Source organism: Channa argus, chromosome 8 (genome assembly GCF_033026475.1).
Source record: "Channa argus isolate prfri chromosome 8, Channa argus male v1.0, whole genome shotgun sequence".
In the NCBI taxonomy this organism is placed as follows: domain Eukaryota; kingdom Metazoa; phylum Chordata; class Actinopteri; order Anabantiformes; family Channidae; genus Channa; species Channa argus.
In genome coordinates, this window is record NC_090204.1 from 15,188,688 (window position 1) to 15,200,718 (window position 12,031).

General features: G+C 38.3%; 1 protein-coding gene across 5 annotated transcripts in view; it reads left to right on the top strand.

Annotated features, from left to right (window-relative positions):
• The window catches only part of camsap2a (calmodulin regulated spectrin-associated protein family, member 2a), a 40,833-nt gene that overhangs the window by 2,477 nt on the left and 26,325 nt on the right, over window positions 1-12,031 (top strand). For all 5 annotated transcript variants that reach the window (XM_067513907.1, XM_067513910.1, XM_067513908.1 and 2 more), the window contains exon 2: window positions 1,384-1,643. In XM_067513907.1, the coding sequence (XP_067370008.1) occupies window positions 1,384-1,643 (260 nt within the window). The remainder of the gene's footprint in view (window positions 1-1,383; window positions 1,644-12,031) is intronic.

The following is a 12,031-nucleotide window of genomic DNA, read 5'->3' on the forward strand; positions in this document are numbered from 1 at the left end:
GACTTAATTATTTTCTTATTTATTACATTGTTAATTGGGCTTCCTTTTATGGTTATCGTGGTACTATCTGCTTATGTGCATTTGTTAATATGAGTTTAAATACGTCACGTACAATCAACTCGTATGAATATTGCATACAAAATATTATCGTGCTTCTCTACCTCTAGACCCCTGTGTTGTACTAGTCAAGCAAACGTGAAATCTGCAAATCCTCTGTGCATTTTCAATCAGGAGTGAATAAAATGGGCTAATTCCAAAAATACAGCCCTCCAGAGAGAGAGTGAGAGAGAGAAAGAGAGAGCAGGGTTCATCTCCAGATCCCAGCCTGCAGTGCTCTGAATACTTCACTTGAGTCTGCTTCATTAAACCAGTGCAGAAGTGGATCAAAAATATGCAGTCAAGTGCATATTCGATATATATATATATATATATAATGTACTATCCAACTTGAAAAAGTTATTCTCTTCATTCCCTCATGTGAACTCTCACCTTAGGCTGTAATGCCGCTTTCCCTGACCTCTGACCTCCATGTGGAGGATGAAGGTAAAGGGCTAGAGGACAGATTTATTGTTTTGTTGGGATCAATGACAAGGATTATTGCACATAAAGGAAAAGCACAAAACTTAACCAGCTTGGTTTTGCTGTTGTCTGCATTTCTGTTAATAATAATAATGACATCAAAGAGTTCATATGCAGATTTATTTATTTATTTATTGTCCTTTTGGCTTATCCTATGAGTTCAGGATCGCCACAGTGGATCATTTCTCCGCATTTTTGATTTGGGACAGTTTTTTGTTTTACGCCGGATGACCTTCCTGACACAAACCTCCGACCCTGTGGTCAAGAGGCGGCCACTCTACCAACTAAGCCACTGATACCCCTAAAGAGTTTGTATGCAGATGACCTCGTTTATATTAGTCAGTCAGAGGAAGTGATGTATTGACAAAAGTGTTGTGCTGCAGGATAGGCAGTACTTTGGGGGGGTGTAAATATATCAAACTGCATGCTCTTTATACACATACGAACGTCCCTCTATTCCTGCTACTGTCACAGTGAAAAGCTCTGCATCTGAAGTCTGGGCAGATATAGATTTGAATGTTTTCACCCAGCAGTAACATCTCATTTGAAATTAGTCACAGTTTTATTATTCATTCTATTGTGGCAAAAAAAAGCACTTGGCTTGGGTTTACTGTTCCTGGCCACATTATTTTCAACCAGTGCTTCATAAAAAATGTTCCCCACTCCGCAAACACTGACAAGGAAGGTACAAGACAAAAGCAATAAAAAAAATGCAGTGTTTTTGATTTATTTTGGTTAGCCCATTGTTTAAAGTCTTTTCTAATACACACACACACATCCCCTTCTCTCCCTTCTGTCATACAGACAGCATCCCGGCAGACCTGAAGGACCCATTCTACACAGACCAGTATGAGCAAGAGCATTTGAAGCCTCCTGTGACAAGTCTCCTGCTATCTGCAGACCTCTATTGCAGGGCTGGCAGCCTCATTCTGAAGAGCGATGCTGCCAAGCCTTTGCTGGGCCACGATGCCGTCATCCAGGCACTGGCTCAGCGTGGACTCTACGTTACAGACCAGGAGAGACTAGTCACTGAGAGAGACCTTCGAAAGAGGCCCCTGCAAATGGTAAAAAAAGATTTTGCAATGCTTGTTTGTTGTTGTTTTTTTTACATGTGCTAAACAACACTAAACGTCCTTTCTTGTGAGTATCAAGTTATTAGTCATTGTAGTAAATGTATTTACACAGGAACTCATCCATCTGTATATGTTGTCTACTGTCATACAGTGGTAGTGACCTTTCTTAACCCTAATACCTGGATACATCATGCACATAATTGCTTTCCTCATTCCATCATTCAATCCAGTGTGTCTTTAAAACTACGGTCAACCAGGAAATAAAGCATTCTGGAGTAGCAGGTGACAAGAAAAGAAAATGATACTTGCATTCACATATTTTTGCCTGCCAGCACTTGACTTATTGTTTAAACCTTTGCATACAAAGAATGTATTGTATTAGCGAATTAAGTTCATTTAGTAGTTTGAAAATAATAGTTTAAAAAAAAATGTTTTAGTAGAAATATGTTTTAAAACTCATCTTAATCTGGAGTAGTGCTCTCTGTCTGTTCTCCGGTGACAGACTCAGAGCAGCACTGGCAGCAGTGCAGAGATATACTGCTACACATTGTAGAGTGAGGCTTGCACCAGTCTAACCAGTCAGAGAATTTAAGCAATTTCTCATTGATCAGTAAGTCTTGCAGCATTCTTTTTTTATTATTATTTGTAATTTGATAATGACTAATAGTTAGAGGGCTGTGTACAGCGTAGCATATGGTAGAAGAGCAAGGTAAAGCTGATTAAAGTCTATTATTATGGAGTGTCTTATTTGCACCAGCATGTTGCAAGTTGTAGCTTTTAGGGTGTCCATTGTCCAGAGTATGTCTTTGTCATCTCTCACGGCTATTGTAATTCATCTCTATCTCTCTGTATGCTGAGTTCACCAAAGAGATGACAATTGAAAATAAGGACTCCTCATTATTTTGGGGCGAAGTCTCAATGGGAGGCTTTATTGCTTCAGTGAATTGCAATTGAGATGTGATTAGTACGCAGTATGCCTGCAGTCTGTTTGTAGAGGCTTGCTGGTTTTAATTTCCCTTCTACGCTAATTCAAAAGTTAATTAAACTATGTTGGGATTTCAATGGAAAGATTTAAATCATTTTGTTTACTGAAAACAACAAGTATTTTAGTGCAACTTTGTGTCCCAACATTAGATTTATATTAATGTTGAATTGTAAGTGGATTTGAAAGTATGTGCTGTTTAATGAACTGCACCCATAGCTTGTACCAAAGAACCTGAGGGAATCTTGTGTACTTTTATTGTTTACTGTCTAGTCCATATAGTTGATTTCAGCCAGACCACAGATCGTGCCTTAATGGTTTACCAGAGAGCATGTGTTTGTGTGACTGAGCAGGTTGTTGTGAATGTGAAAATGAGCTGCTAGAGAAGTGTGAAACAGCGTTTTTGTATTTCCATCTACTCTGGTGCCCAGTCAGACTTATATTCCATATACTGTGTTCCACTCATTGCTCCATTCTGTCACCTTTCATCCTCTCTCTTCTGTCTGTCCTCCATTTTACACTCCGTTCCACACCTTATCCATCTAGCCTCCCTTTCCCTTTGCTTCTTATTCTATGAGCATTATTATCACTGCTTTGATCGTTTTTTATGTTTCATTGCCCTAGTTTGTTATGCCTTTTTATCAACTTTTTAATCATGTTTAAAGAATGCTAAATGGTGCCTCTCTACCTATTGGTCCTCAAAGTGCTTTACGCTGCTTCTAATTCATCCATCACAATCACACAAACGGATGAGGGAGCTGCTATGTAGATGGTCAGCAATCACTGGGAGCAACTAAGTTGGGGTTCATACTTCCCTACATCTCTCCTCACATTTGCTTTTGCAGTTTGTCTGTTATCTGTCAGTGCATACTTTTTCCAAAGCACTATATTAAATGAATCTTCATTGAGGGCACACTGCATCATTGTGCTCTAATAAAAGGTGAGAATTTAGAGTATGTGTAGGAGCATGGCTGATGTTAGATGGGGATTAAGTTGTATTGTGTCCAATATTTTAAATACTAGCAAATACAAAATATATTCATATTGTTTGCTATGAGCTGGTTAAGTATTCTGAAAGACCTTCTGCACATTTGAGTGGCGTGTTACCATTATTTAGATTAAACTAATTTGGCTGAAAAGGTGTCAGATCTATTGCAGGTATAGAGAGACAAGAAACAGCAAAGCAATTCCAAAAACATTCCAAAATGTACCAAACTGTTCCCTTAACAAGAATTAATGTTTTGCTATGTAAAGTTTTGTGATTGATGCAAACACTGGGCAGAAGTTTGGGGAAAGGTTCCATAGTTGCGTGGTGGCCAATAACTTAATTATACCTGCAGTTGTAACTGTAAGCTGCTCTGAATAAGAGCACTGGCAATGTGCACGTAGTATGATGCTTCATTTCATTTTAGCTTAGCATCTTTTCACCTCAGCAGTTTGCCTAAGCAGTAAGAAATTTCAGAATAAGCAACTTTAGAGGATGTTGGGAGTTTTAGTAGGTCAGTCAGCAGCAGAGTCAGATGCAGCTGATGTCTAGTCTGTCACATGTCATAACTGAACACATTTACTGAAATTTTCACTGGGCTGCCACACTGACTTTGCATTGTAGTTTTATTTTTCCTGTCCCCATCCCTCTTCCTGTCACTGGTCTGCCCACTCATCCTTCTGTCTTCAGCCATGTGACGGATTCCCACATGTGAAGACTCAGGATCCAAATCGCAGTTAAATCGCCCACTCACTTGCCTACACACATTCTGTATCGCTGATGCTCTCCTCCACCTGTAGTGCACACGGAGAAAGAGAGAGATGCGGAGGTGGACTGGGGAGCTAAAATATTATTCTAGCATTACAGCCCACACGAAGCACTGCTGAGAGCAGCATAATGGCTTGAAGTCATTATTAAAATACTTTAATTGTTACGTTTCATTTTAGTAGTCCTCAGCTATGGTCTTTTCAAAGTGTCAGATTGTGTCAACTTTGTGTGCAGTGAAAGAGAAGACAGAATTTTCAATATTCCCTTTACACAATATTCAGATCACGAGTGTTAAATTCAAAGCCTAATTGGACACTAAGTGGCACATGTAAACAGAAGGTTAATGTAAAGAAACAGCAAGTATCATTGGGGATTTCTTGCTTTATACTTTGTTCTAATTGGTTTCAACCAGCACAAACACTCCTTTGCCACAATGTCATTGCTCTGCATTCATAAAAGCTCGCACAAACAGCCACAGTCTGATCTGCTAGATACGGAGCAGCCCCAGTGGAGGAGTGATCATTAATTGCCTTGCTCAAGGGCACCTCTGCAGCACTAATAAGAAAGGAAAGCACTGCCCTTTCACTTGTCTGCTTGTATTTAGCAGCCCCAGGCTCAAAAACTCAAAATGAAAACTCTTTACTGGTTGATAGATAGTACTGGGTGTTAATGAAACTTTTTTGATCATAAACTAATTAAACATGCACTCTTCTAAAATGAAAACATTTATGTTAAAAGCATGAACAAATTCTGTGACTGTTGTCTATGTCATCAATAATAAACAAATTTATTATGTGACAATAAGTGGCAGTATCCCAAAATATATACAGTATGTCCTACTAGATTAATCTCAAGCCTCCATAACTTAATCTTTATCATTATAGTGAGGATCAATCTTCTTGGCTGGTGAACCTTGAATGTCATAGCTTTAATATTTAATAAAGATAAAGTAAACAGGTAATGTTGCTGCTGAGAGTTTTAATGTATTGTATAAATCAGATTCCTTCATGGATGTATGCAGTGAATACATATACAAAACAAAGCACATTCTGTGGTTTCTGAGTTGGTTTATTGGTTAAGGGTGGTGTGTGCTATGACTGTATGTCATAAGCACCTTAAAACAGCAGGTTTGTTCTCACACAGATGAAATGAAGTCTGACCTTAAGGGCAAATACTTTAGTGTTTTTAAAATGTGAACATATTTATTAGGAATTTATCGTTGTTGCTTTTAAATGGGTGAATATTACACATATGTATTATTACACATTATATTATTATATTATATATTATATATATTATATTACACAATATGTAATTACGGCACCATTATTTGTGGTATTGGTGTAAAGGAAGCTCTATCGCTGCTCAGTTATCTGTCACCCATATACAATATTAAATGCATTGGTTGCATTCAAACAGAGAATATTTTGAGATAGTTATTTAAACCCTTGAAATGTACTTGTTAAATTGGGCTAGTTTGGCCTGATGACCGTATCAAAGAGGAATGTATCTAGATTGATGCTGACTGGCACACCAGCTGTGCAACAAAGCAGAACATGTCTGCGCAAACACTGCAGCAGTTCTCACTGGAGCATCAATTCCCTCTTGAATCTGATTTAATACTCAATACTTGTCAATAATATTCAGATGCCTACACACATAGGTTGAAATTGTAGTAGATGTAAAAGCCCCTTTTGTTTGATGTTAAGCCTGTTGATGGGATATGGAGCTAAAACTGTAAGAATTAATAACATAATGTCAAGAACTTTAACAACATAGCTCAACTGTTTCACCATCATCTTCCTTTTAGTCTCTCTCTATGCTGCCGTCTCTATCACAGCCCCTATTGGACAGGCCCCGTTTCCATGGTTACACCACAGAAGGCAGGGTGCTATGCGTGTGTGTGTATGTGTTTGTAGGTGGGTTCAAGAGTGGGGGGCTTATGTTCACATATGTCATGTATGCAGCTATCTATTGTGCGTGTGTGTGTGTGTGTGTGTGTGTGTGTGTGTGTGTGTGTGTGTGTGTGTGTAGTGGGGGTTATAATAGTGATGGGCACTGCCAAGTTCTGAGGCAGAGAATACTTAGATGCTGGATTCCCACAAGCAGGCCAGCCAGCATCACACACAAAGATATGAATCCATCACATAAAGCAGAAAGAAGATGCTTCTTAACATCAAACTGCCTTACTCTGTCTTTACTCCTTACCTCAGCACTTGATCTTACCAAAAAGGATGAGCTGAGGCAGTGGCGTGGAAGGGAAGCCCATCCAACCCTTTCTGTCCTTGTCAGCTTCACTAAAGTCGCAGCCTGTATGTTATGCTCAGTGCCAGTGGCAGGACAATATGCATGAATAGGCAGCAAGCACATCATGGGTTATGAGGAGATGATCTGAGTCCTGAACTTGTTTTTAAAGATTGACTATTCTAGATTTGTATCCATCTTTGATTTTGTCTGCGGAGAACTAAGTAAAATCCAAATATTTTAAGGGTCAGTAGAACACCAGTAAGTTATGTCTTCAAATCGGATGAAGTTCTAGTTGGAACATGTACAGTCATAGCTCAACGACATGCAGTGAAACGTATCTAAAGAGAATACAGTTTCCTAATCCAATGATAGATCATTTAATCTGGGGTATAGTACTGCAATCTTATAATACCAGTAGAGAAAATCTCTTTCATTTTCCCTCACAGTTTAAAGCAGGGATTTTACTATAAACGATTTTCACTGTACAGGCCTGAAATATTTCTATTAAAGATTGTGAGGCTGTTATTGCACGAAATCCATTATAAATTATGCTATTACAGATTCTGCTATGTGAAGAGCAGAGAGGTTAATACAGATATCTCATTTTCGGAGATAAAATTGAACTTCCATTATACTGTTAGAATATGTGATTTTATTGCAATTTCAATTCAGAAATTCGGAAAATGACTTGGCATGTTCCAACAGGTAAACTATAGTAGACACTGAATCTTGCACAATTATAAAGCAATAATGTATTCATAATTAAAATGTCTTCCCTTCTATCACAGAGTAATACGTTATCTTCAATTGTGGTATAAATGTTTTTGCTTACATTTTTCCTTTAAATTCAGAAATGCTATGCAGATAATCTGCAACAGCTCAGCTCTTAGTAGCAAATCCAGTTTTATGGTGTAGCAATGACATCTCTTGTGAGATTACTGACATAACAAGATAATGTAGTTTATCAGCGGAAAGTATAAGAGAATATATATCTTTATGATATAATGGAGAATTTATGCATTGTACCAGATAAGTGGTCACTTGTCACTTTTTTACGCCTTTTTCAATCATAATAGAAGGTTCTGGAGTGCAGGCATATCTCCAGGGTAGGTCAACACTGGCTGGTAGCCATGATCCGGTCCCCAGATAATTTTATAAGGTTAGCTTTGAGGTTTCCATGTAATTGCTAGTTTGAGTTTGAAGCATATGGTGGGAGAAGGTATGCTGTTCAAAAGCTCCATTCCCACAAGTGATGCCAGACCTCACAGTTGGTATTTTGTTCAGCCAAAAGTGTGCATGGACATAAGTGCAATTGTGCGTGTGAGAACATTTTTATCTCTGCTCACAATAGGGCAGGACTGTTAATAGAGCAAAGCCAGTTTGAAGAAAATATTAGTGATTAAAAAAAAAAACACAGAAAAGTGATGGTTTTATATTCCTAAAACGATTGCACAAAGTATATATTGTATATAAAGTAAGTCTATTTACTATGTTCTTATTCTGACCAGGAGTATTTTCAAAACCACTACTCCAATCTCTTTTTCTTTGTGTTTTATAACCACATAAAAAAAATAGATGTTTATGAAAAACTGGAAACTTCTCTCTACACTGCTGCTTTTTGCTTTTACTTTCCTAACTGACCTTCAAAAGAGAACAGAGAGAGGTACAGTTAAGTGTTTTTCCATGTCCAGCTGCGTTGGCGAGAAGTTACCTGAAGCTAGACTGATTCCGTTTTTAGACATCTGCCCCAGCATGGAGACTCTGGGGCTGGTCAGGAGAGCTGTAATTCTAAAAGCAGACTGGATTTCAGCACTGAGCTAATTTTGATTCACTGTGTGTGTGTGTGTGTGTGTGTGTGTGTGTGTGTGTGTGTGTGTGTGTGTGTGTGTGTGTGAATCTTCATGATTGTTCAGTTTATGGGCTCCCGCGTTGTCTTATGGGAGTTTCTCGAGGAAACTTTGGGGGTCGTCATAAATAGTCAGTGTCAGGATTAGCAATGACCCATTGGAATCTCCTAAAAGTTTTACTGTATATCATGGTAAAGACATTTCTATAGTCATTAATTACATTCAGATCATTTTGCAGAAAAACAAAGTCAGTGTGTTGATTTCACTGAATGGCAAGTAGTGTTTTTCCAGAGCTCCTTTAGGATGGTGGTGAGGATGTGAAGTATTGTGCACTATCTGTTGAAATACCTGTTTGAGGCCACAACTGGCAGCTCAGATCAGGTAAAATCCGTTACACACTGCATTTTGTAGGCCGCTGCATTTTGTATTTGCACTTCTTTTGTGCAATGTTAAATCGGGCTTTAACGGTGGATTTTCGTCTTTCATTGTTCACCAAGGAGCTGTTTTAAATATGAACAGTGTTTGCCTATTTCCCAAAGTAGAAATACAGGGAGACAACAGCGTAGCTGTTTAATAAAGGCCGGATATTAAGTATGAAGGAGCATCTTCTTACTTCCTGAGGAATCAATACAAGATTTATGGATGTAATCAGTTTCTTGGGTGAAGCAAAAACTATGGGCTAGAGAATTTGATACTGGCTGGTTGAAAGCAACATTGTCTCCTCTTGTAGAGACCCTCGAGGAAGGCAAAGGCTGCTCAGTGGCCAACAGAGGAAGGCTGAAGTTGCCCTGGTCAGTTTCAAGTTATGGATATGTGCAAACGTATGAAATGTGAAGTAAAGCTTATGTGCTCAGCAGACCGAAAGGTTAGAGAATATGAAACCGATGCATATCACAGAAGACACTGGCTTATTGCAAATGACAGGCAGGTCTGCTCTAATGAGAAAGGCTAGAACTCTTTGTTTAGGCAGTGAAGTGTCTCCATCCCATTTTTCTCCCTCTCTTCCCCTTACTGCTTCTCGCTATCTCTCCGCTGCCATTCCTCTACATCCACCCAGTTAAAGCAAAACCTTTCTGACATCCATACATGGTCAGCTGATCATTTGCTGTGAGCGTGATGCAGTATAGAAACTCTTACACAGAACTAATTCTTTTGCAGCATAATGTCTGCTCCATCAACTCCATGTTTTCAAATAGAACGAGACAGATACTGTACATCTGTTTTGATAAAATAATGAAACCTAAAACCCCTGTTAAAGTACTCTTTTTTTAGAGGGTCAACTAATAAACCTATAATATAGTGTTAAAACAATCTTTAACCAGTAGTGATTTCTAGTAGTAGTGTCTGTCTTGTTGTATAGTGCCAGGTAATGTAAGGACTTAAAAACCTCTCAAATCTGCCTCTCCATCCACCTTTAGACAGTCGTGTTCATTGTAGGTCGTCTCTTTGTTGTACAAGTCAACAGCTTGAGAGCAGCTGCACTTTTTCTATACGATTTCAAGTGTCAAAGTCATTAAACCCTAAAGTATAATGGCTTTTAAGTATTTCTAAAAATACAGTGAGAAAATGTGTTATCCCCATGTGAAGAGCAGCTAAATCCTGGAACGACAATGCGGTTGTACACTACTCTCCTCTCCCCCACACAGCAGGCTACTGTCATTGAATATGATTAGAAACTGTGGGTCTAGGGTCTGCTAAACAAGATTAGTTCTCCTTGTTGCCATTTTATTTCCTCAGACCAGATTCAAATCAATAACCTCAAATTGCTCAGCAGATGGAAGAATACACCGAGGGGAAAGGGACCTCTTAGGATTCATGTTCATCCCTTGGTTTTTTAAAAATTGCTCTTGAGCTGATCACTTTGCTGTGGGAATACCCAGAGCTGATTGTATAAGTGATAACAGGATGTGTGTGCATTAGTTTGTTTGTGTGTCTGTGGGATAATGTTTGTCAGTGTTTGGACAGGCTAAATGAGGGCAAATAGGAAACATCTCGGCACTGTATTATTAGATGGGGTTGGATTGCTGCTGGGTTTCTTGATCAGAGATAATGGAAATTAGGCATTACAATAATGCATTGAGACACAGCAAATTCATTTCTGAGCACAAACACATTTACAGGAACTAGGTTGACAGCCCATCATCTTTATAGGATATTACTACAATATCCTTTATGTTCAGAAATGTTAAATAAAAGAAGGAAAAGGAATTACACCACCACACAATTTTAACATAAAGTCCAAGAGTGACTCAGTCACTTTACTTATTACTCAGGCTACGCTGCTTCTACCTCATTATTAGCATGAAATGATACATTAGTCCTGATCCCTTGGTGGTGTGTGGTAAACATACAAGACAGTATTTACTGAGTGTAAATACGTGTAATAAGCATTCACAAATACACACAGTATTTACAAAGTTTCTAATCCTATTACCTGTTGAAGAGAATGTTATACTGAATTTTAATGTTTATCTTATATTACTATACACATTCTGAGTTAAAGAATTAGATTACATTTCAGTGCATTGTCGGGTTAAAAATATGTTTTATATGTAAACATGTACGAGGACAGTAGAACAGCTGACAGTGAAATATTGTATAATAATATAAAATGTATTTCTTATAAAAAGTAAGCATGTGTTTGCTCCTTTGGTCTTACCAGCATCAGTATAGGATGCAGCATAGATAGTAAGCATGACTAATAAGGTAGCAGGAGCTGAAAAACATAACATAAAAAATATGTGCCAGCAAAAAAAGGGGCCAAGCAAAAGCTCATCAGTTATATTCTAGACTAGCACAGTCGGGACTTGACTGGCACTGAGCAAATCTAATTGTGTCTGTAAAAAGTAGACTGTAATGGATGGTTTGAGTGTGGTCAAAGATTGTGGATGCAGTTGTAGTTAAACGTGACAAAAGTTGGCTTTTATTTGGACTGAACACCTGTCTCAGGTGTTATAGTTCACAGACTCGTCGAACACCATTTAACTGTCAGCCTATTGGCTGTTTGCTCACTGTGAGCAGGAATTACCAACTTTTGTAAACCAAGCTGTTTAACCATATGTTTGAAACTGTGAACCTGGATTATTGGAACTGGTTCATTAGCTATGTGTGGATTTAAGTGCACTTATATTATTGAATAAAATGTGCACAATTTTTTTATGGTTGAAACCAAGTTATTATTGCAGGCAGCATATATTACATGCAGTGGTTGGCCTATAAATACTCAGTCATTATTGCCGTAATTGTTTCCAATTGGATCTGTATTTGCATCCTCTTCAGAGAATGATGAGGAAACCGTATATAATGGATGCCAGTTTAATTAATTGGGCTCTGTTATCAGTTAGATGTCTTATTCAGGCTTCTTTAAGACTAGCAGTCACTCTGAATAAACTAGGTCTTATAACCAGAGATGGATGCACTTGTTTCCAGGGCAACAGTCACGGGAATATTCAAGTAAAAGCAGTGCTTCAGATGTACAGTGTACAGTGGTGGATTTGTGATCCTGGACCAGTTCTACAAATGACTGCCCTTTCAGTGCCAGTGCACTTAG